This window comes from Cuculus canorus, chromosome Z, assembly GCF_017976375.1.
Source record: "Cuculus canorus isolate bCucCan1 chromosome Z, bCucCan1.pri, whole genome shotgun sequence".
NCBI classification, from domain to species: Eukaryota; Metazoa; Chordata; class Aves; order Cuculiformes; family Cuculidae; genus Cuculus; species Cuculus canorus.
In genome coordinates this window covers 74,557,593-74,581,720 of record NC_071441.1, presented here as the reverse complement: position 1 = coordinate 74,581,720, position 24,128 = coordinate 74,557,593, and the positions used below count along the sequence as shown (strand labels likewise).

General features: G+C 48.5%; 1 protein-coding gene across 1 annotated transcript; it reads left to right on the top strand.

The window, feature by feature from the left end:
* The first annotated feature begins 1,904 nt into the window (after window positions 1-1,904).
* On the top strand, window positions 1,905-24,116 carry PSTPIP2 (proline-serine-threonine phosphatase interacting protein 2). The gene is made up of 15 exons (XM_009557510.2): window positions 1,905-2,013; window positions 10,388-10,488; window positions 12,126-12,203; window positions 13,103-13,137; window positions 14,691-14,797; window positions 15,799-15,861; window positions 17,193-17,291; window positions 17,490-17,535; window positions 17,906-17,985; window positions 19,792-19,890; window positions 20,415-20,511; window positions 20,809-20,890; window positions 21,916-21,950; window positions 22,475-22,532; window positions 22,730-24,116. The coding sequence occupies exons 1-14, from the start codon at window positions 1,981-1,983 to the stop codon at window positions 22,522-22,524; spliced, it is 1,005 nt and encodes a 334-aa protein (XP_009555805.1). The 5' UTR covers window positions 1,905-1,980; the 3' UTR covers window positions 22,525-22,532; window positions 22,730-24,116.
* The last annotated feature ends 12 nt before the right edge of the window (window positions 24,117-24,128 follow it).

Here is a 24,128-nt window from a genome sequence, read left to right as displayed (position 1 = left end):
TGAGATCTTAGGAAGAAATGTTTTCCTGTCTTGTGAGCTCATTTCTTTTAGGAAATAATTATTCTTCAAGCGCTGAGTTGAACGTTGATGTTTATACCTCAGCACTTTCTTCAGCAAAAGCCTTTTTTGTGTTCTTCGCAGTTTATATTTCTGTTCAGAGTACATGAATGAAGGCAGGAGCGCTCTGTGTATCTACTCATCTCCTACTGCTAAGGAGCTGCTTCTGCTTTCCTGCAGGAGGAAGACAACTCTGCGGTGCTGCAGGCTGTGAGAACATCCACTTCGCAGAGACATGGAGAAGTAACTGCTAAACATATGCTCCAGTGCGTCATAGGGCAAGAGAGAACTGGAAATGTCGGGTTTATGTCGTTGGCCAACCAACTTTGTCCTATAGAGTACACTAATTGCCTTACATTTAGGCGCATTTCTGGGTTTTTATTTACTTTTGATAACAAACGGTAACTGTTTATACAGGATTGCCTGTGAATTCAATTGCCTGCTGTGTGTTTTATGGTCTTATCCGGAAGGCGTCACTTACGAGGAGCAGCTGAGGGGACTGAGGTTGTTTAGCCTGGAGAAGAGGAGGCTGAGGGGAGACCTTATTGCTCTCTACAACTCCCTGAAAGGAGGGTGTAGAGGGATAGGTGTTGGTCTCTTCTCCCAAGTGACGGGGCAAGAGGGAGCGGCCTCAGGCTGTGCTAGGGGACAGATTGGACATTAGGAAAAACTAATTCACCCAAAGGGGTTCTCAGGCCCTGGCAGAGGCTGCTTAGGGTGGTGATTGAGTCCCAATCCCTGGAGGAATCTAAAAGATGGGCTTATGAGGTGCTCAGGGATCTGGTTTAGTAGCGGACGGGTACGGTTGGACTTGATCTCAAAGGTGTTCTCCAACCTGGAGATTCTATGATTCTTCTAGAGACACCTTGCTAATGGTCAGATATGTTGTTCAATTAGTTCTTTATTGCTGCTCTTTCTTATTTATTTTCTAAATGGGCTACTGTGGAAGTTTATTGGTTTGGTTTTTTTTTTTTTTTTAGAAAAGGAAATGAAGGAAGGGAGGAAGGAAGGAAGGAAAAAAGGAAAGAAATCTAAGCAGTCATGCTTGTGAGTGTGAGTGCTTCTGTAAGTGGTTTGAAAAACCAAGCTGACTGGTCTGAAGCGATGTGCACCTGCTTTAATGCTGTGTAGCCATCTGTCATGGTTCCTGCGTTTAGTTTATTCCCACAGATGGTCAGCACCACGCTGACACTCGCTCTGTGCAGGTGATACCGGAGCTGCAATGTGTGGCTGTTGCTGCAGGATAACAACCATCGTGCTCCCTGCCCCAGGCTGCCGTGCCTTCATCCACGTTGCTCTTAGGTTTATCTGCCTATGTTACGGAGAGCCCTTCCAGTGCAGCCAAAGCGGTTGAAGAAAACTTGGAATTTTATCCTGGGATTCACTCTTCAGAGTCTTTTGTAGCTGCGCAGGTGGTACTTCAACTGATAGATGTCCCAATGAGGTTGCTGGAACTTCTTCCAAGCCTTCACTGAAGCCTTTCAGATCTGCAACACAGATATGATGCTGTTTCTACTGCTGGGTGAGCCACAAACACTGCCAGAACAGCCTCCAGCAGCCTCTGGCCAAGGCGCTGTGGGTCACAGGAGCTCAGCCATGTGGTTTCCTTCATGAAGCCACATGGAATGATTTGTTCTGATGGTCACAAGTTGGTTTCTCCCCGTGAGACACTGTGCCATGCATCCCTACTGATCCCATCCATCTCCCATGGGAGGAGGTGCCCTCTGCTGCAGCTCATCTCGGTCCCGCAGCCTGTGTAGAGCCCAGAGTGACGGCTCAGCATCACACAGCGGGAGGATTGGATGTTGTCATGCCATTTCGGGGTGCTGGGTGGGGACACGATGCCACGGGGTGGGACTGGCTCGTTGGGGTGGGGCAGGATCAGCAGAACCCAGCGTCGGGCGCAGTGGTGGCAGCATCAGGATGCGGGAGGCGAGGTTCAGGGACCACTTCTGGGTGAGCGTGGGCACCAGGGTCACAGGGGGAGTGGGTCAGGACCTAGTTGGAGCTGGGGAGGGTCACAGTGGGGGAGGAAGGGTCACTCCTCTCTGCTCAGTCTGCTCCACAGCTGCCTTCGAGGTCCTAAGGTGCCTTAGGTGGAGGCTCTGAGCATCCCCTGGTAGGCACCGCCTGTCCACCCGTGTCTGGAGAGACCTGGCTTTGCATCCCAAGCTCCTGCTGCCGCCCCAGCAAATCGGGCCAGGCTGAGGGTTTACTAATTCCAATTAGGCACTGATGAACTCCTTGGGGGCACCATGGCCAAAAAGGGTGCTTTGATTTGAGCTAATCCTCAGCAAGAAGAGAGTTCGTCTGTGTGCTGCTGCTGGTTGTTGAGCCGTAGTGCCAGGAAAGCCATCATTAATTCTTGTGAGTCTGAACTGTGTTTTTGGGAATGGAGAAGTGCCGAAAAGCCACTTATCTCTTGTAGAGCACTCGCATTGTGGCTTCGCAGTTCCTCTTGGTGTGCAAGTCTCCTTTCCAGGTACTGGGAAATGGGAAATAAATGACAAAATGATTCTATAAAAGAAAATGTTTTGTCTTTCGGGGCTGAAATTCCCCATCTGTGAGTGGTGCTCCTTGCTTCCCAGAAGGTGCCCAAAAAGCAGCTCCTGTCTTGCAGGGCAGGGGGGAAGGTTCGTGCGCTCTCTAAGGAGTGGGTGCCAGGTGTGGGGCTCCTGGATGTTGTGGAATGAGAGGGATAGCGTGCAGAGCACTGGGCTTGCCCCATGTCATTAGCATTTTATCTGGTGTGGTGGCCTCAAAAATGTAAATCCCACATAGGTGACAAGTGAGGCTTGGAAAACAAAGCCAGCTTTGCATCCAGCAGCTGTTTCTCAGCTATTTATTGTCAAGAAATTTCCATGGTGCTCCTTTTGCTTTGCAAATGTGCAGGATGGCAAGGATGCAAGGCGGGGGGGTGGCAGCTGCCCCAGGCTGGGGGGAATGGAGAGCTGCGTAGATGTGGTTTATTGTGCTTCAATGACACATTAAATTGAAGAAGAAGTTCTTGCTGCGGTGCTGGCTTTGACTAGTGCTGCCCAGTTTGTTCCTCTCCTGCTGCAATGCGGTGCTTTTTGAAGGAGGATCTTGGAGGATGGGGCTCGGTGGGAGAAAACGCCATGGTAGGAGCAGCCCTAAGCCCCAAAGGCGAGAAGGAGCTGGGACATTACTTGTGCACTCATGTCTGCTCAGTCCTTTTTATAGCAAACACCTATTTACTGAACAATCCCCTTGCTGAGCCCAAAGCTGTCAACGTTGCCAGGGATTTTGCTTGGCTTTTTTCCTTTCTGAAGCCTGTGTGCTTCAACTCCTGCCTCACTGGTGTGCCTGGGGCAGGCAGCTGGGGTGGAGGGTGGATGGGAGCATGACGGACGTGACTCAGTGGAGAGATCGAGGCTCTGCTGCAGTTGTTTGGCCCATGGAAAAGGCAGGTCCCACTCCAGGCTGTCTTCGTGGAATGTACTGGTGACTGTGCATCAGCTGTGAGGGCTGAGGAGGGAAGGGGGGGGAAGAAGACACGAGCAGAAAAAAACGAATGTAGATGAAGTGCAGAAGGATGTTCATTCAGCTTCAGTTTGATGTTAAGTGCTGTGAGAGAGCGTAGACTTCCTCTTGCAATTTTTCCTCTTATATTACTTTGTTTCAGCCAAAAAGGAAGGGAAAACTTTTCTTTGCTGAAGCGAGTGATTTTGCAGTGGTCAGGAGACCCCTGTGGGAAAGTGGAGATTTTGGGAGGGTGGCTGGGGCCAGAAGTTCCAATTGATGGGAAAAGTTTGAAAAATAACCATACCCTCCAAAAGCTGAGACATTTTTGGTATTGCGTATTCCAGTTCTGAAACACGTCTGGCTGTGAACGACGACTGATGAATTTCTTAGTGGGGATAAGCTGCAGCCCGCGGTGCTCTGTGCCTTAAGCATCACTGATTGAACTTCAAACCTTGCCAGTTTTCGTTCCTTTGTTGGATGCATGCGTCTTGTCGTTTCCTGCACTGGAACCTGGTCAAGGTGGGGTGGTCCTAAGGAGCTGCATGGTGAAAGCATCCTGTGACTTCACTCTTTGCACTCGAGTTTGCTCATAGGTCTCAGCACAAGACGATAAATCTCCTTAAATAAAGGGTTTTGCGCTTTTGCATGGTATCACAGATCCAGCTCACCCAGTGGCCAAAGTCCAGATGTGCCCGAAGCTACACGTGCTTCCCAAATCCCCCTGCTCGTGTGATGCTCACAACCTCTGCTGCCTGCAAAAGAGCTGTGCAAAACCAAAAATACCCTAAAGAGCATGTTTGTTTCCTCTTGCCCTGCCTGTAGCAATTGCTGGGAGTTGAGCAAGTGGGGGCTTTGTTTTGCATTTGTTTTTGCAGCCTGCTCTTCTCCTTTCACTATAGGAGGTCTCTTCTCTCCCCTTAGTAATTTTCTTGGTGTGTGCCTGGTTTCCCCTAACCTGCTCTTGCAGAGTATTTTGGGTTGCCTGGCAGCAAAGGACAGGATGTATCTATTAACTCAGGACATTCTGTGATTGCCTGATTCAAAGCTTTGGGTTTAATAATTCGGTGTTTTTAGGCATCTGTAAAGCTACGTGGGAAAACCAGATATTATGATAATGCTAAAACCCACTTTGATCTATTGGCTGACAGCTTGCAGCGTGGAGAGCGGATTTTCAGTGATTTTGCTTGTAATGAGACAAAAGTTTTGTCTGCAAAATGTGAGTTTACTGTCTGCAGTGTGTTCCAGGGTGCATTAAAAAAGAGAAGCATTTGAGGAGACATTAAAAAACCATACAAATAATGCTGAAGACTGAGACCTGCTGACTCTCATCAAGGTTGTTCAAGTACAACTTAGGTATTGAAATCTTTTAGGAACTCACAAATAGTTACTTTTCCTGCCAAGAAAAAGTGATGATGCTACAACAATCCCTGGCTCAGACAAGTCATCTGCAGTAAAATCTGCGCTGGTACTTTTAATTTTCTAACTCAGCATGTGGCAAAAGAGTCTGAAAACACTTATTTAACCCTTTAACACAGAGGAATGAGCTATTGCATCTCTTTTTTGCGATGGCACAAGCGAAGTGTGGGAGGAAATAAATGCTTCACCCCTTGTTACAGAGCAAGGGAGTGCCGGTGTCTGCAAAGGAACTGGCAGTTTCTCTCTGCTGGCCTCTCTACCACAGGCTACCGATGGGATTTGTCGGTGCTGTATTTCTGTATTTCTTCTGGCTCTATTTCTTCTTCATCACTATGATTTTTTTTTAGCCTCGTGTGGCTGGCCAAGGATGAACTCCTTCTGCATCCCCGCTGCCGGGTGGTGTTGGGGGCTGCCAGCCCGGGGCTCCTGGGTTCATTCTCCAGCTGCTGACTGGCGATGTGACGCTGGCTGGGCCATTTCAGTTCCTCTTGCCCTCTGCTGTCGTTCTCTAAACGGGCACTGGCACGGTAGAGTTTATCAGCGTCGTTATGAAATCCTCAGGTTGTCGTTTGAAAGGAACAAGGTGGGGTTTGTGGGCAGAAGTAACTGCATTGGGGTGAAACAGTCCATCGCTCTCTGTGCCTCTGGGATGAGCAGAGTAGTGGCGATGCCACAGTGGGGAGGAAACTACAAGTGGAAAATTATTAATCAAAAAGCTGTTTTTAGCAGGCTGTCATTCTCAGGTGGGTGAATTTGCAGCAAATCCACTTCCTACCGGCAATGTTTTTTGTCTGTCGTGTTGTACCCGCCTGGTCGTGGAATGGGGAGGAACTGTAGCCTCTTACAGCATCTGCTCTCCTCACCCTTCTTCCTGCAGACCCCAGAGCAAGCATTTCTGTTGGTTTCAGCAACCCTGAGTGATTTTGAGGCTCTGTTGACTTCAAGCAAGAATAGCACAACCATTTATTGTTGCACGGTGTTTTCAACTTCTAAAATAGACATCCAATCCCTGCTGTGTTTCTCTCAGCAGATAAAGCTGAGGAGACATTCTGAGACCTCTGCATAAATAAGGAAATTTCAAGAAATGTCTGCAAGCAGTGCAGTGCCCCAAACCTTTCATTTCTGGGAAGGCTGGAATAGATAGTGTGAGGATAGGGAGGCTCTGCAGAGGCATCTGGACAGGCTGGATCGATGGGCTGAGGCCGAGGGGATGAGGTTTAACAAGGGCAAGTGCCGGGACCCATGTTCGGGACACAATAACCCTGTGCAGCTCCAGGCTTGGGGAAAGCTGCCTGGAGGAGAAGGACGTGGGGGTGTTGGTTGACAGTGGTTGAACATGAGCCAGCAGTGGCCCAGGTGGCCAAGAAGGCCAATGGCATCCTGGCTTGGATCAGGAACGGCGTGTCCAGCAGGAGCAGGGGGGGATTGTGCCCCTGGACTCGGTGCTTGTGAAGCAGCACCTCAAATCCTGTGTCCAGTTTTGGTCCCCTCACTAGAAGAAGAACGGTGAGGTGCTGGAGTGTGTCCAGAGAAGGGGAACAAAGCTGGGGAAGGGTCTGAAAGACACCAATTAGGGTTGTGGGACCTGGTTTTTTTCAGTCTGGAGAAAAGGAAGCTGATTGGAGCCCTTATCGGTCTTTGCAGCTACCTGAAAGGAGGTGGGTGCTGGTTTCTTCTCCGGAGTAAGAAGTGATAGGATGAAAGGAAATGGCCTCAAGTTGCACCAAGGGAGGTTTAGGTTGGGTATTTCTTCACCACAAAGTTTGTCAAGGACTAGAACAGGCTGCCCAAGGAGGTGGCTGAGTCACCATCCCTGGAGGTATTTAAAAGACTGGTAGATGTGGCACTTTGGGATGTGGCTTAGTGGTGGACTTTTAGGTTTATGGTTGGACTCAATGATCTTAAAGATTTTTTCCAACCTGAACGATTCTGTGATTCTCCCGTGCTATTGAGTTTGTAGGATGTGTGCCTGGAGGGGGTTTTCCATGTAAAGTGGTGTAGAAGATAGAAGACTCAAGCTCAGCAGCTTTCATTTCAGCTGTGACTCACACAAGGTCATATCGTGGCTTCAGATCCTCAACGGAGCATTTTAACCTCTCTTTTGCCTAAAAGTGCAACAAGCCCCAAAGCATTGCAAACAAGCACACCAATTCCTTCTCCTTGGTGAGTCCGTCAGGAGGATGGCACAAACCCGAGCAGTGGGTCAGGAAGGGGGGGCTCATCCTGCTGAGCCCCGCAGGCTCGAGAAACATCAGCCGCTGCTTTGTCACCTTGAAATCATCTGTTTGTACTTTCCATGGGCTGTCCTCTAAATAGCATGTGGGCTTGGAGCTCTGCCCAGCAGGGAGGATCAGGACAGCCACGTGCTGCAGAGTGGGAAGAGAGACACTCGTCCTCCTGTGTGCCCTTGGATGGGGAGGGCTTGGTGCAACTCCCCATCCTCCATACCTGTCTATGCCTTAGTTTATTATGCCATAAATCTTGTCCTCTGTGCCTGTGGCTCTCCGCTCACCATGTTGTCCTTCCTCTTCCATTGCTCTCTGCCAGCCCTGCTTTGGGACGTCCCATGGGCAGTCCCGCCGGTCTTTTTTAGTGTTTCAATTCCAACATCTGTGCAAGAGCGTGTTGCAAAGGCTCTTTTCGTGGCATACAACCCTGCCCAGCTCCTACTGGGCCACGATCATCTCCTATCTTCCAGCAGCATTTCTGGAAACCTCCACCATCTCTGTTACCTCCCATCTTTCCTATAACACCTGCACTCTGAGATCTCATCCAGTCTTGGATACATGGGAAATACATACATTCTGGAATTTAATCCTTCTACTGGAGGGGGAAGAATGACAAAACAAAGAGCTTAGCACACATTTGTGATGATTGCTCCCAACTTTTCCCTTGGCACTTCTGCCTGATGCAGCAAGCCCAAGTGTCCCGGGCAGCAGAGAGGGATGCAGGAGCCTTCGGGTGTCCCCCTGACACACAGTGATGTGGATTTGACAGCTCTGTCCTGACCGTGCTTGCAGCAACCCGCTGTTGTGCTCCGCATCCATTTTGTTTCCTTTGAAACCGGAGATAGGAAGTCAAGTTAGGACGGTCCTCTGTTTTGCAACTGTTGTGAAGACTGACTTCAGTGCAAGCGTGTTTCCTTTTTTGCAGACCCAGTTAGCAAAAATGCGACACAAACTGAGAACTGGTTGTGGGTTTGTCAGTAATAAACCCATTTTGGAGGGATGTTTGTGCTTTATAAAGAAACAGAAGCTGTTTTGGTTTCTGCTTAGGTCCTCACAGTCCCCTCTTCCCCTGTAGACCGTGGAAGGACCAAACTGATGTCGGATATCCAGGGATTTCCTGCAGGTCCAACTCCACTAGACCTCCACTTAACTTCTCGCTTTCTGGCCACTGACATTCAAGACCTTGACTCCTCAGGGAAGTCCACATGATTAAATCCTTCTCTTATCACAAACACCAGCCCTGTTCCTTCTCATTTCTTCTGCCAGGTACTAACTCCAGAGAAATCCCTGTCTCCGCCACCCACACTATCATGCCAGTTCTCTGCACTCTCTCATCCTGCTTTCAAACCATTTCCTCAATCTCTCCATCCTGCCATGATACCTCTTCAAGTTTCTTAACAACTGCTTGTGGCTTCTGCTTCCTTTCCCCGAGTTTCATATCTGCTCCTGCCACTGCTTCCTTTCTGCAGCCTCTTTCCCTTTATTTTTTGCTCTTGTATGTGTTGTTCCACGCAACACCAACGGCGCCTCTTTGCAAAAGACAGCAGGTAGCACCTCCTGCTTGGCTCCTTGCATCCGCCTTGGGCTTCTTCCAGAGAGGGAGAGCTCATGGACAGAGTACCTCTGTGTGTATTACCATAGCACTTAGCAGCCCTGCTCTCGTCCCAAATCTCCAATGTGGCAAATCTCAACAGTTGTAGGGCAAAACCCTGTTTTTTCATCCTAAGGTGCTTGCAGCCACAGGTGTGAGGAAAGAATAGGGTAGAGTTAGTCAACCTTTGTCCTAGCCCACCTGTGTCATAGAATAGTTTGGGTTGGAAGGGACCTTAAAGGGACCTTAAAGGGACCCATGGGCATGGACACTTTCCACTGGATCAGGCTGCCCAAGGCCCATCCAACCTGGCCTTGAACCCCTCCAGGGATGGGGAAGCCACAGTTTCCCTGGGCAACCTGTGCCAGTGTCTCACCACTCTCGTGGTGAAGAAATTCTTCCTCATGTCCAGCCTAAATCTGCCCCTCTCCAGTTTATACCCATTCCCACTCCTCCTGTCTCCACAAGCCTTTGTGAACAGTCCTTCCCAGCTTTCTTGTAGGTACTGGCAGGTCGCTATAAGATCTCCTTGGAGCCTTCTCTTCTCCAGGATGAACAAGCCCAACTCTCTCAGCCTGTCCTTGAGGGGAGGTGTTCCAGCCCTCCGATCATTGTCATATGTATCTTTTCTTTTGTTTGTAAGCATCACGGTGCAATATATGTTTTAAAGTAATTTGAAGGAAAGCAGTGATCCATCAGAGGTGTATGGGAGGTGTGCATGGCACTGAGGGGCTGAGAGCCCTGGGTTGGAAGATGGGACTTGACTTGGCTCCATAGATGATGGAGGGAGAACCTCTCCATGACTGTTCTGGGGAAGTGAAGAAGCTGTGTGATGCGTCAGAGGGCATACAGCAGTGGTGGAGAATGACCTGGTACATATGGAATGGTTGGACTCGATGACCTAGTGGGTCCCTTCCAACCTGGTCATTCTATGATTCTATGATATGCAAATCTTTGCAGTGGCATTTTGAATTGATGTGTAGGACAGTGTTTCTTTTTGCAAGGCCAAAGAGAAAGCTGTTGCAGTGGCAGTCGTTGTGTGCATCCGTACATGACTGTGAGGGAAGTAAGAGAAGCCTACAACTCAGTCATCCTATGCGGAAAGGTCTGATAAATCCACCTTCAGCCCAGGTGTAGGCTTCTACAGCCAGATGGGAGAGCGGTGCCCAGATGCAAGTCAACGCTGACCGTGATCCATTCCCATGTCTGCAGAAACTAGGAGGAGCAGCAGTAGGATGGGCTATATCTAGAGACTTAGAGGGTTTTAGTGTTTGGTTTTATTAAGTTAGAACTGACAGCAAAGCTCCTAGGAGGATATACCTTGTGTCATGGGGCCAGCTGTGCTTAGGCCACTGGGGGAGTAATAGGATGTGGTAGAACTGAGCTCTTCTGTTTTCTGGAAGTCATGGAAGTGCCTTGTCCCAAATCACCACGATTGTTCTCTTTCTGGAGCCTCTCTGCCCTCTAAAAGAAAAAGATCTTAGAATATTTAACTTGCACTTGCACACTTGTTCCCAGCTGATTCATCACTTGCACAAATCCTGCTTCAGGTGGCAGCGGCCAGGGACTGCACTGACGAGGATGTTGTCTCCTGTTCTTGTGTTTTCAGAGTACGGATCTGACAAGCACAGTTGGCTATGACAGCATCATTCAACATCTGAATGACGGCAGGAAGAACTGCAAAGAGTTTGAAGACTTTTTGAAGGAAAGGTATGGAGCTGCCTCTGAAAACGGGTTGTGTTGAACTTGGAAAGTGAGGCGGTGGCACTGCTTCTACTCCTTGTATTCCCAGTTAGGTTTCTGTCACATTTAACTGTCCACTATTGTAAAACAACTTTGAATTTTGATGGATGAGGAACTTGTTTTCTTACACTTGCATGGCTGGTGCTGTGGTATGAAGTCCATGCCCAGGAATCTTCGGCTGCGAGGCAGCGATGGTGCCCAGGGCTTGGTGCTCACATCCTGAGCTGTCTATTACAAAGAAAGAGAAATCAGGAGCAGTTTAATAATTCAGTCTTACGTGTTGCCAGACATTGGTACTGATGAATTTGAAGCTGTTGGTGGCCTGCCCAGGCCACATGCTCTCCCATGAAGTTCATCTTGCAGTTAATCTTGCAGATGAGATGAAGACCTTGGCATCGGAGAGGCATGGCTTTGTCCTGGGTTTTATTTAGAAAAGAAGTAACACCATTAGATAGCGCATTTATTAGTCAAAGGGTATGACCTAAATGAAGGTTCTGATGGCCTGGCCATGTATTTTGACTTTATGGTTCACTTGGTTAGGAATGGCTAAATATGAGGAGAGTTTTAGAATAACGCTGGGTTAATATAGTTTTAGTATTGAGAACCGGAGAAAACAAACTGCTGCATACAAGAGTTGGTACAAAACAGCCTGGAACAAGTTTAATGGGGATGAAGAGCAGGAGAATCTGCAGTTCAAAGTGCCTAGTACACCTACATCAGTCTAGGCTGTAATCCGATGTTCCAGGAAAATTTGGGCTTTTCACCTGTCTGAGGAGCCATCCATTAAGCCCTGAGAACCACATCCACTTACCTGTGCCAATGACGAGACTGGAAAGACCCTCTTCCACACCCTGTGCCTAGCTCCTCTTACCTGTTGAAGGAGGTTTAGGTTCCTACTGATATGTTTAGCCAGGAGGAGATTAGAGGCTGTGCCTAGACTTGCTGTGGTCACCACTCTCTGAACATGGTCCACTTCTCCAGGTACAGCACATGTATTACGTGGTTCCAGACTTGGATAATAGACCTGTTGGATTTGATGATTAGTCTCAAAAAGAAGTGCAGGGGAATTTCATTAGACAGAGGAAGAAAATCAGTTTATAATCTTCATTTTTTCCATTTCCCTACAAGCCTCTGGAGTATTTAATGAGTTAAGTTAGGTGAACCTCACTGCCAAACTCTAGAAATCAATAACATAAACGTCTGCATCTGTGTTAGAGATACAGGCATTATAGGAAGAATGTGATCACACAAGCCTTGCTCCCATAGGAAACAGCTAAAAACTACTCAGGTGACTCTCGGGGCTGCATCTAGCCATCAGCTGCACTGGATGCTTAGTCCTCCATCTCCTGCGGAGGTAGTCCTTGCACCCATCTGCCATGGGAAGATGAGGAAAGCAACATAGTTGGACCACAGACATTGCAAAACGAAGTGTTTTCAAGTAGAAAGGTGATAGCAAACAACAGTCTTCTTTCAGCCCACCATCTATTGGTTTGCAGCATGCCAGAAGATAAGCGAGGTGTTAAGAGCGGGTCTTGGCTCCTGCTGCAAACAAGTATCAGTTTCCGAACTGAGAACCTCCTCTCATTTCTCTCTTTCCTCAACAGGGCAATTATAGAAGAAAAATATGGCAAAGAGCTCATTAATTTGTCAAAGAAGAAGCCCTGTGGGCAGACGGAGCTGAAGTAAGTTCACGGTCCTGTGTGTATTTTGTTTTAATGAGTGTTCTTGGAGTAATGAAGGAGGAGGAGAAGGAATGAGGCTGTGAGAGGCAAAACAGCATTGAAATGGGATTGGGATGTTACCAGAAGATCATCTGAAATTGATCTTGTGAATGAGCAGTGCACAGCTGGGTTGGCCTTTGCCAATAATCACGTTGGGGTACACCAAGTTCCCAGCAGACGTAGACTAGCCAAAGCATCACAGATGTTCAGGTGAGATGTGGGCTGGCAGTTCAGCAGAAGTCCAGGGCCCCTGGATTTGCTCCTGACTGATTTTGTGGCCAGAGGGGAATGACAGGTACTTCCTTGATGCAAACCATGCAAATCTTCAAAGCCGTTTGTGTCACCAGCCCATAGAGGCATTGTGGCCAGATGGTTGGCTTCATGAACGGGTGTCCCTTTCCCCAGTGACCCATGGCACCTTCTGCTTCCTGCTTTGTTTCTAGGCTTTATACGTGCCTGGTCTGACATCCTCTGATCATTTATTTATATTTTCATGTTGAGGTCTCACATAAAATGTTTCTGAAATCTTTATTGTAAAACATTAATAGGCAGCAAAGGTCCCTATGCTTCCAACCACTGTGCAGTGCACCACGTAGAAGGTGTTCATATGTCCCAAATAATAATTCTAGAAGGTTGCCTCGTTTAGAAAGGCATAAAGTAGATCTCAGACCAAGTGAGCAGTGTTATAATTGCCTAAAGGGAAAAAGCCATAGGTGTAAAGAGGGTAAACAATCCTTTAAGCTGCTTTGGCCATTGTTGAGTGAGGGGGTTGCTATCTGGTTTCTGAGAGGTGCTCTGCCGATGCCTGTGCCCGGCTGTGCTTTCTCACTCTTTTTAACGCTCCATCTGTGTTTTTGCAGCACACTGAAGAGATCCCTGGATGTTTTCAAGCAACGTAAGTAATTCTTTGTGTTTGTCAGGACACTTGGTAGCACAGAAGCCTGCAGGCAATTGCCTGGGGAAAAAAGTAGCAGAGAAACCTCCAAGCATGAGTGACACTGAGATCAGGCGTGGGCTGTCCACCTGGCCTGGATCATCCCAGTGTGTAGGTGTCTTCTGGGGATTTCTTGGGCTTTTTGGGCTGACTGCAGTTCAGAGGCTGTTCTTGTGTTGTGCATCAGAAGCTGCTCATCTGGAGTTTGTTGGACTGGCTCGCCTTGCTGCCTTCACACACATATGCAGTAATTTGCACCTCAAATGCTGGGTTCAGTTTCAGGCCCCTCATGACAAGAAGGACATTGAGGGGTTGGATTGCATCCAGAGAAGGAGAACGGAGCTGGGAAAGGGTCTGGAGAACAAGGGTCGTGAGGAGCTGCTGAGGTACCTGGAGTTGTTTAGTCTGGAGAAAAGAAGGCTGAGAGGAGACCTTATCGGTCTTTGCAACTACCTGAAAGAAGGTTGTGGTGAGGTGGGTGTTGGGGGTTTTTGCGTCTTCTCCAAAGTGATGAGCAGTAGAATGAGAGGAAATGGCCTCAAGCTTTAGGCTGAGTATTAGGAAAAATTTCTTCATGGAAAGGGTTGTCAAGCACTGGTACAGAGCACCCAGGGAAGTGGTGGAGTCACGATCCCTGGAGGGATTTAAAAGATAAGTAGATATGGCACTTTAGGGACATGGTAGTGGACATGGCAGTGTTATGCTTATGGCCACACTCTATAATCTTGAGGGTCTTTTCCAGTCTAAATGATTCTGTGGTTCTAATTGGAGCATCTAAAAGATGACGCTTTGGCCACTTCACGTTGTCCCTTCGTTGCTGTGTGTCCCAGCCCGCCAGGGTACCGGCAGCCAGCATCTGTACCTCGAGGGCCAGCACTCTGCTACCCTTCTGAGCCCACTTTCTGCCCCAGCCAGCTTTGTCTGCTGCTCTGTCCCTTGGTGGACCTCCCGAACAAGTCATAGCAGCTGACTCTTAATAGCTGTGCATTTGAAACAGTGCTGGGGGCTGAATCGTGAGCTACGGTTCAGTTTAGCTCCCTCGATGAGCTTACTGGTGCGGTGTTCTTGCCTTCAACAAGATGAGCCTGAGATATTTTGAGCATGAGTTTTTCTGTGACCCAAGTTGGTTGTCTGCTCGCCTGGAGCAACGCATCCTTCAGACAGCTGCTTCGGGGTGTGGTGTGTTGAAACGTGCCCGGATTCATCTGGAAGAAGACCTGTGCTTGTTTGAATAACTTCTTTTGATGTGATTTTTCTCCAACTGAAGGGCAGGCCCCAGCAGGACTGATCTTGCACAGCTCCTTAGGCTTATGAGCCCCCCACAGCTCCAGGTGCTGCTTGGAGGCTGCTTCAAAAGTGCTGCTGCTTCCCTATGTTTTTGGAAGGCGATGCATGGAGTAGGGTCAGTTTGATGTCGCCTAGAACAGCTGACTTGAGTAACAATGTCTTTTTAGGAATACGCATGTATATATGTATCTATGATTATTCAATATTATTATTATTTTTCTTTGCAGAGATAGACAATGTGGGGCAAGGTCACATCCAGCTGGCGCAAACCCTTCGGGAGGAAGCAAAGAAAATGGAGGACTTCAGGGAAAAGCAAAAACTGCATCGGAAAAAGGTCAGGTGCCACAGTAGCACGTGCCTTTGCCGCAGAGTGACGATCCCGCTCTGGCAATGCATTGCCTCAGGCTGGTGTCTCCCATCATGTCCCAGCCCTCTCTGTGCCCCCTGCGACTGCCAGGAAGCCCTGACCTCCTTCCTACATGTTGCAACCACGTTGGTGAAATGTGCAGCAACCTCCAGCTTCCTTCTTCTCACTGCTGTGTCTTCTCCTCTGGGCACCTTTTGGGGCCGGCTATAGCAGAGGCTCAGCTGCAGGGACGCTAACCTCAAACAGGAATGCTTTTAAAGCATATCTGTAGTGCTATATGATCTCCATAGGGTCTGCTGAAATTATCAAGCCTTTTAACTTCTCCTGGTTTGAGATTCCTTTGTGTGGAAAGTGAGGGAGAACTGTTAGAATCAGGGGTTGGTTTGGACCTAGCAAGAGGCTTTCCAGTTTTGCCAGGCTCTAGGGAGACGGCACAATACTATGGATTGATAGGATTTCAATTATAAAGCTCCTTTGCACACACAAGTGAAGGCTTAGATAAAAGCATAGATTAAAGTCTTGGATGGATTTTGTGGGGCCTAAAGGAAAGCTGGGGAGGGGTTCTTCATCACGGAGTGTAGAGACAGGATGAGGCGAATGGGTTTTGGAGATCTAGATTAGACATCAGGGAGAAATTCTTCACAATGAGGATGGGGAGGCCCTGGAACAGGTTGCTCAGGGAAGTGGTGGCTGCCCCATCCCTGGAGGTGTTCAAGGCCAGGTTGGATGGGGCTTGGAGCAGTCTGATCCAATGGGAGGTGTCACTGGGGATGGAACTGGGTAGACTTTAAGGTCCCTTCCAACCTAAACCATTCCATGATTCTATGATTCTAAGAGACTTCACGTAGAGGAAGGTCCTTAAAGCCATCTCAATCTGGTCCGTGCCTCTTCCTTTCCTAAGCCATGTAGTTCACCCTGGAGCTTTGATGGTCAGTGATGTGCTGACTCTGAGTTTGTTGTCTCCACAGATAGAGCTGATAATGGAGGCGATTCACAAAAACAGGAATTTGCAGTACAAGAAGACCATGGAGGTAAAGCAAACGTGCTGCTTTTTCTTGCTATACGAGTTAATGCTGCTAACACACACACACACACACGGTGCTGGGGCAGAATTAGACACAAGGGTCTTCCTCCTCTGCTGCAAATCCCTACACTGTATGTGCATGAGTGGTGGGCAGGGTGTGCTCTGCAAAACTGAAGAGTATGCAAGGTCTGTGGCTGGTGGTAGCCTCACAGGGTTGGATACAAGAGATTTAGGTGACATGGGCTCTATTGTCATGAGCTTTTTAACTTCAGCAATGAGCAGCTTGTTTTGTGCCGTTGGTTTTGCCCAAGCAGGGCATGTGGGACCCTGCATGCTGCCCCCTGCTCTCCTGGCAGGCTGCACCCACCTCTCCACTCGTAGGCAGTGCTTTGCTCCAAAGACTCCTGTGTGAGCTGCATTTGCATCTTCATAGAATCCCCAGGTTGGAAAGGACCCACTGGATCATTGAGTCCAACCACTCCTAACACTCCCTTAAACCATGTCCCTAAGCACTTCATCCCGTTCCTTAAACACCTCCAGGGATGGTGACTCGACCCCCTCCCTGGGCAGCTGTTCCAGTGCCCAATGACTCTTACTGTGAAGAATTTTTTTCTGATATCCAACCTGAACCTCCCCTGGCAGAGCTTCAGGCCATTCCCCCTTGTCCTGTCCCCTGTCACTTGGGAGAAGAGCCCAGCTCCCTCCTCTCCACACCCTCCTTTTAGGCAGTTGTAGAGAGCAATAAGGTCTCCCCTCAGCCTCCTCTTCTCCAGGCTAAACAACCCCAGCTCTCTCAGCCGCTCCTCGTAAGACTTGTTCTCCAGCCCCTCACCAGCTTCGTTGCTCTTCTCTGGACACACTCCAGAGCCTCAACATCCTTCTTGTGGTGAGGGGTCCAGAACTGAACACAGTACTCAAGGTGCGGTCTCACCAGTGCCGAGTCCAGAGGGAGAATAACCTCCCTGGACCTGCTGGTCACACCGTTTCTGATCCAAGCCAAGATGCCATTGGCCTTCTTGGCCACCTGGGCACACTGCTGGCTCATGTTCAGTCGGCTGTCAACCAGCACCCCCAGGTCCTTCTCCTCCAGACAGCTTTCCAGCCACTCTTCCCCCAGTCTGTAGCGCTGCATAGGGTTGTTGTGCCCCAAGTGCAGGACCCGGCATTTGGCCTTGTTGAACCTCATCCCATTGGTCTCGGCCCAGCGGTCCAGCCTGTTCAGATCCCTTTGCAGAGCCTCCCTACCCTCCAGCAGATCCACACTTCCCCTCAGCTTAGTGTCATCCGCAAACTTGTTCCTTGCTGACACAGTCCTGCCCCTTTTGTTGGCTCTCCTAGGCCAAGCGGCTCTACGAGCAGCGCTGCAGGGATAAGGATGAGGCAGAGCAGGCTGTGCACCGCAACGCAAACCTGGTGACACAGAAGCAGCAGGAGAAGGTATGGAGAGGGGGTGGTCATAGGGCAGGAGGAGAAAGGGGTGTCTCTTCTTGCAGCTCTCCTGCCCTGTGGCTCTTCTCCCAGTCTTGGTTTTGGATGAGATGAGAGGGCTGTTGAAGTTCCCCTGTTGGGCTGCAGTGCCATTGATGATGCACTAGGGTTCTCCTCTACCTTTCTTCTCTCTCCCATTTTTGACAGCTGTTCCTGAAGCTTGCTCAGACAAAATCAGCTCTAGAGGACTCTGGTGAGTGTGGAAATGGAGCATTTGGAGGGTGAGGGGAGTGTTTCCCGGGGTTGTGAACCTGTGGCATGGCTCTTGGAGGAGCTCCAGCTCTTGGATCAGGCACAATTCCTCAGAAACATGTGTCCAAGATACTGGAGGTGGGCACCTGCCATGGAGAAGCCTGAGTGTCTCCAACAAGGCTGCTCCCTCCATTGTCCCATAACAGGACCTTCTGCTTTACTATGTGGCTCTGTGTCCTCTTGTAGTGCCCACCCACAGCCAAGCTCACCTATAACTACTGCTTTCTCCCTGATATCCATTTCAGACTTCACACATCATGGGTTTTTTCATAATTAATGTTAATGAGGTGATAATGTGATTTCCCTCACAGACAGGAGTTACCAGCAGAATGTTACCACACTGGAGAAGATCCGTGAAGAATGGCAGAAAGAGCACATCAAAGCTTGTGAGGTAAATGCCCTGAAATGCCTTTATGCAGCAGCATGGTTCTCTGGATCATAGAATCACCAGGTTGGAAGGGACCCACTGGGTCATCGAGTCCAACCATTTCTAACACTCCCTAAACCATGTCCCTAAGCACTTCATCCACCCATCCCTTAAACACCTCCAGGGAAGGCGACTCGACCACCTCCCTGGGCAGCCTCTGCCAGTGCCCAATGACTCTTTTGGTGAAAAGTTTTTTCCTGATGTCCAGCCTGAACCTCCCCTGGCGGAGCTTGAGGCCATAAAGGATGACAATGTCCAGCTCTTGCTGCATGAGTCAGATTGATGGTGCAGATTTGCCCTCTCTGTGTTCTCCTGGCAGTGAAGTAGCGGGATGTGTTGCAGCTACAGCTGTGTGTACCTTGAGCTTGGCTTCTGGATTCAAGGTCCCACTATTTCAAGGTTTCCCACTGTTTTTCATTTTTTTTTTCTTCTACCACCTTTCAAAATTGACAGTCAATGCTCTAGATAGTGATGGTTTTGCCCATTATCTGACGGCACGTTTGGTGTGGTTATTGTCTTGAATGATCACAGTCGCTTCTGCACATCTGGCGACTCGAGGCCAATATGCGCTATAGCTGTGACACCATCCAGCAGGGCCTGTCTGACACCCAAAGGCTTTAAACGACTTTGCAGCAGAGGGTGGTGGTGGGTGGAGGCTGGGTGAAGACATCTCCATGCATCAGGAGCTCTTTGCCTCGTGTCTCACAGCCCATGTGGCTGTGTGGGAACCCCCCCTGAGTAATTGTATCAGCCTGAAGTAGACTGTCTCATAGAGAAGTCTTCTAGCAAGGATTTCTATCTACCACATGCTGGGGAAATCCAAAGCTGATGACGAGAGGACTATGCAGCTGCTCTGCTGCTGATCTGTCTTATAGCTGCCTGAGATCTGTGACCAAAGGATGGACACGGCCTGCAGAGATCCAGATTTTATCCTGGGTCTGCTCCAAGCTTGCAAAGAGCTTTCCCATCCCCAGCTGCGCAGACGCCTTCCTAAGCTACTTCTCCCGGGGCCTCTGTTTCACTTTCGCTTTTTGAAATGGAATTTACTGTCTGCTTTGTGTCTCAGTGGTGGTGTGCTTGTCGTGTCTCAATTCTCCAAAGGCCTCTTTGGTTGTTGGGTGTGGGAAGCAGCAGTTTCAGTTCTGCAGATGGATCACATAGAGGTTTTCCCCTTGGCATGTTGCAAAGGTCATAACTGACAACAAGGGTGTATGTGCACTCAGGAGGAAAGGTTATATTTCATGGATATGTGTAAAAGGCACATGAAATTGAGGTGTACAGACAGCACATTTCAAAGGACTTGGGCTTAAACCCACTTGGAAAAGGGCTGGGTGGGAAGGAGGGAGAAGACCAACCATTTAATGCATCTCTGTTTTCATACATCCCCAGTGCTTTTTTATGCACCATACCTGTGGGAGGGAAGGGACCACAGGACTGTGGGGTACCTAGGGAACAAACGCTGCCTTTAGGAATCTGGCTTGGTGTCCCTGAGGAGGTAGTGTGCTGGGTGACCCTTTCCCAATTGCTCCTGGAGACCTTTCTGAGCTTAAGATATGTTTGAAATACTTCGTTGCGTAGAGGGATGATTTCTCCTCTGGACGAGCTGGAGGACTTGTGGTTTCCATGTTTCCTGCGGAGGACCAACACCACCTGCTCCTCACTGAGGACAATGGTATTTGTAGTGGCACTTAGGGATGAAAAGCAATCAGGATAAATAAGATGTGCTCTTGTTTTTAAGATGTTAGGGTTTCTTCATCTGTCCTGTTTCAGTTCTTTGAGACTCAGGAGTGTGAACGGATCAACTACTTCCGCAATGCACTCTGGCTTCACGTCAACCAGCTGTCGCAGGACTGTGTCCAGAATGATGAGGTACGTCAAATGAAAATCTACATTTTACTGTTTGGAAAGCAAACTGGGTTTTGCTTCCCTGATCACTGAGCTGTGTTATGTCCAAGGTGGGCTGTGGCCTTTGATCGGCCACCAGACCCCAGCAAGACCATGCAGGCAGAAAGTTTTGGCCAGAGCCCTTGCAGATGATACTTCCTCTGTGATTCCCACACTTTTTTGAGAGTGGTGAAACACTGGCTTAGGTTTCCCAGAGAGGTGATGGATGCCCTGTCCCTGGAAACATTCCAGGTCAGGTTGGATGGGGCTCTAAGCAACCTCATCTGGTTGAAGATGTCCCTGCTCACTGCAGGAGCATTGGACAGGATGGGATCTTTAAAGGTCCCTTCCAAATTAAATCAGTCCATAATTCTGTGATTCACCTACGATTGAAGCTTGTGTGCTGGATGAGCACCGAGGTTTTTCACCCCATGTGTGATAAATGATTGGAACCCCACCCATTTTTCCCCTGTGATGTACAGAAAGAATTTTTTATTTCCCTTCTGCAGAAATATGAGGAAATCCGCAAAAGTTTAGAAATGTGCAGCATCGAGAAGGATATAGATTTTTTTGTAAATTTACGCAAAACTGGAAGTTTGGCTCCAGGTAAGAGCTTGGTACATTCTCACAAAGTAATGCTGACTTTTTTTTGTACTCCTCATGGAGCTGCTTCTCTGATCAGCATCAGTGCAGATGCAAAAACATTGGTTTTGCAATATCCCTCCTTGCACTCCCTGGCCTTCATCTCTGCCACTTAACACCAGCCCCCAAGATGATTTCCTCTTTCTGTAACTTTTAATTTCCTGATCAGTTATTTTCCCATTGAGAGGAAAGACTTAGCAGATGAATGTTTGTTTTATGGGTATCAAAGTGCTCTGCTTTACTATTGTTAACTTTTCCTAGCTCCTGTGGTTTATGAAAACTACTATAATACACAGAGAAATGCAGCTCCTGTGAGAAGCCCGGTTCCTGTACCTATATCCAGGTAAGGGACCTAACATGTACAAGTGCAATTGCTGTTGCAAATAGTGCTCTCTCCCAAGAAAATCATATTTTGTTGCTTTCAGTCTATTGGAGTCTATTTCAGACTCAGAGTATCAGAGGAAAATATTTCCTACGCTATGTAGTCCATCACTCTCCACAAGAGGAGTTTTGCCAATGGGCTGCCAATTATAAGCTCTTCAATGACCCCTGCAAGCCCAGTCAGAGGGTTTTGCTCCGTCTTGTATTTTGGGGTCATTTATCCCTTCTCATAGGCGGGAATCACATTCTGAATATGCTTGTGGGGAAGGTGCACTCATTTTTCTTAAACCGAGCCTCTTCCAGAAGTCCTTTGCATTGAGGTGAGGGGCTGCGGTACTTGGACAGCAGAAAAGTAAGGCAATTTCATGTCTTACTCTCTCTGGGAACAATCTGAGCTCTCTTTTAGAGCAGCCCTTGATGCCAAAATGAAACCTCGTGGGCTTCCCTGCATGGTTTTCCATGTGGTCTGTTTATCCGAGGGCAGATGGATCATTTAAAAGCATGTGGGTAGAGGGAGGAACAGCAGAGCCGAATTCACTCCTCTGGGAGTGAAGCTGGGCAGGGAGGACAGGCTGAAGAACACTTCTGCTGGGAGGGAGATGGAGATTCAGTGTCAAAGGCTCTTGCTAAAGTGCAGTGTGCCACATCGGCTGTCGTGTCAGGAGAGGAGTTATGTCCAGTTATGCCTTCCTGATGTCTCACTCTGGGTAGAGGCGTGTAAAAAGGCATGCCCTGAGGCTCACTTGTGAATGTTTCCCCAACTTAGTGGTTTTTGGTTACTTTTTCATTTTGCCTACCTTATCAGGTTCAGTTCCTGTGTTTTCCAAGCAGGCTGTTGATGGTGAGCCCACCATGGCACGCCTTGGTACCAGGTCCCCATAAATCCCTGGCTGGCCAAACCTCCTGCCCTCCCACCATGGCAGGAGAGCTGGGGCATCAGGGATCCCATAGCCACACAGTTCCTCAGCTCTGTTTCTTTCTGTGCAGGAGAGGGCCTCTACCCACCCCGACCAGTGCGCCAGGTGAGTTACTTGCTTTATGGGGTTTCTGGCCCCACCGAGGAACTCTCTACTCTTGTTCTTCTCCATCAGATCATGAGCTTCAGCTCTCTAAAGGGGTGGCTTTAAGTGAAGCCCCTGCTCTAAGTCCAGTTCCCACTGAAAGATACTGGGGAATTGGGCACTAACTTCACAGGCAAGGTTTCACCCAGAAGTTCTGATCAAAGCCCTGAGTGTAGACATTTCTGAAGCTTAAGGATGTGCAAGCTTGGGATCCCATTTACCTCTGCAGTTTGGGCCCTTTTCTGCTTGAGCAGCAAAAGCTGTATCATTCCCGTTGCTTTAGTGACACGATACAGTACTGGGACTCAGTAAAATGAGGTCCTGCTTTGGCTTTTGGGCAAATCAAGTCATCTCTTTGGCCCTCATTGAGCCTTGTCTCCATCCCTTTTACACAGGTGGCCACTGTTTGGTGTTTTTTTCCTGTGTAGCCTTGTAATGAGCACTTCTTATGAGCAGACCTAACTTTTTTGTGCTCTGTGTTTCAGGTGAGCCTGATTATGCCACAGTTGATGGCTACAGCTTGATACATCACTAATAGCCACAGTAAGTATTCACCTTTGATGAAGAAGGGTTTTGATATGAGATGCAGCTATGCAGAGGAGGGATGGTGAAGAAAGAAAGGCCACTGGTTAGAAGATGATATTTTGAGGTCACCGACTGGGGCTGATGTTCATGTTGGCCTTCCCACTGCTTGTCTGAGCTGGAGGTGTGGTTTAGACACTGTTGATCTTGTTCTGTAGGGTCTCCAGGCAGAAGACACTGTTGGTCTGGCCAGGGCGGCGGAGGTGGTGTTTCCAGTTATTTGCAGCCACACAGAGCTGAAGTGATTCTCCATTTTAAGAAACTATTTGAGGACTCTGATAATTATTTGTACATTCAGAAAGTGCCTAACAAAAATCTGTGCCTTTGATCAGCAAACTCCTTGGATGGATGTCCCATCTTCACACCAAGGGGGAGAAAAGAAGCATAAGCAATGGACCCAGACACAGGGGGCGACCTGTGTTGGAAGAAGTTTTTTATTTTAAGTTCTTCTAAAGTGCAAACATCTGGGAGAAGCTGGAGCCTCCCACACTCCGGATAACTTAAGAAGCCATACATGCCGTGGGGATAGCTACACAATGCTTTGGGCACGCTGGCTTGTGTTCAGGGCATGTGTATCCCACTCAGATCTCATGTTACACTTTTGCGTATTTCTAAAGTCTTTCATTAACAGTGATTAAACTTGTGATTTATTTTTAATTTTGGCCATATCTCTCAGGGAACTTACTTAGAGGAGGACTGATGAGTCTGGCTTAGCTGTTGATGTGCTCCAGGCTTAAGCACTGATACTGGAAGCTGATTTGCACCTTGCCTGGTGCAGCAGACCACAGCGCAGCTACCTTGGGACAGGCTGTGCTGCCACAAATGTGCTGGGAAGTTCTGCACCCAACAGTGTTGTTGAGGTTCTGTGAGGGATATTGGTCAGCTCTTCCCACCACCTCTCCAATGAGGAGCTTGTGATATTTAAGTTCATGGCGTCTGGTAGGCTTTGGAGACCCTCATTTGATCAACTTCTGGGAATCCCTAAACTATGGGCTTGTTCTGTGTGTGCATCACTGGAAACATACAGCTTCTAACGTGAGGCTGGAGCCATGAAATTCGTTTTCTGAACAGATCTCCTCAAAGTCTGGGTCCTTTTTGTTACTGTATGTATGATTACGGCTTTGATTCAGAAGCTTACATGCCTCAAGGCTGCTAGTGTCTCTGAAGTCTCTGTGTGCAGTGTTGCTTAACAGCTCCTCAGAGCTTTATGACACTGGACACAGGGACACAGTACATGGGGATTTAATTGCCTAAGCCTGGTTCCAGGTCACTGACTCTGGAGGAGCAGGAGCTGCTACTTGTATGATGTTCTTCAAGCTGAATCTGCCTGATTTCAGTGTGTGCCTAAGCCCACCAGTCCGTGGGGCTTTCATGGCATTTCCTTGGTTGGAGAGGATTGTGATGAGCTTTAACATCTGTCCTGCTGCATTATAATGAACTGTGCAAAGTGCAAAGTGCACGTTTAAAGGAATAAGTTGTCCTATTTTATTTCTGAAAGACCAAGCGTACAAATATTCTTCTGAAGGAGCCTGCTGTAGTTTTAGTTCTTTCAATACA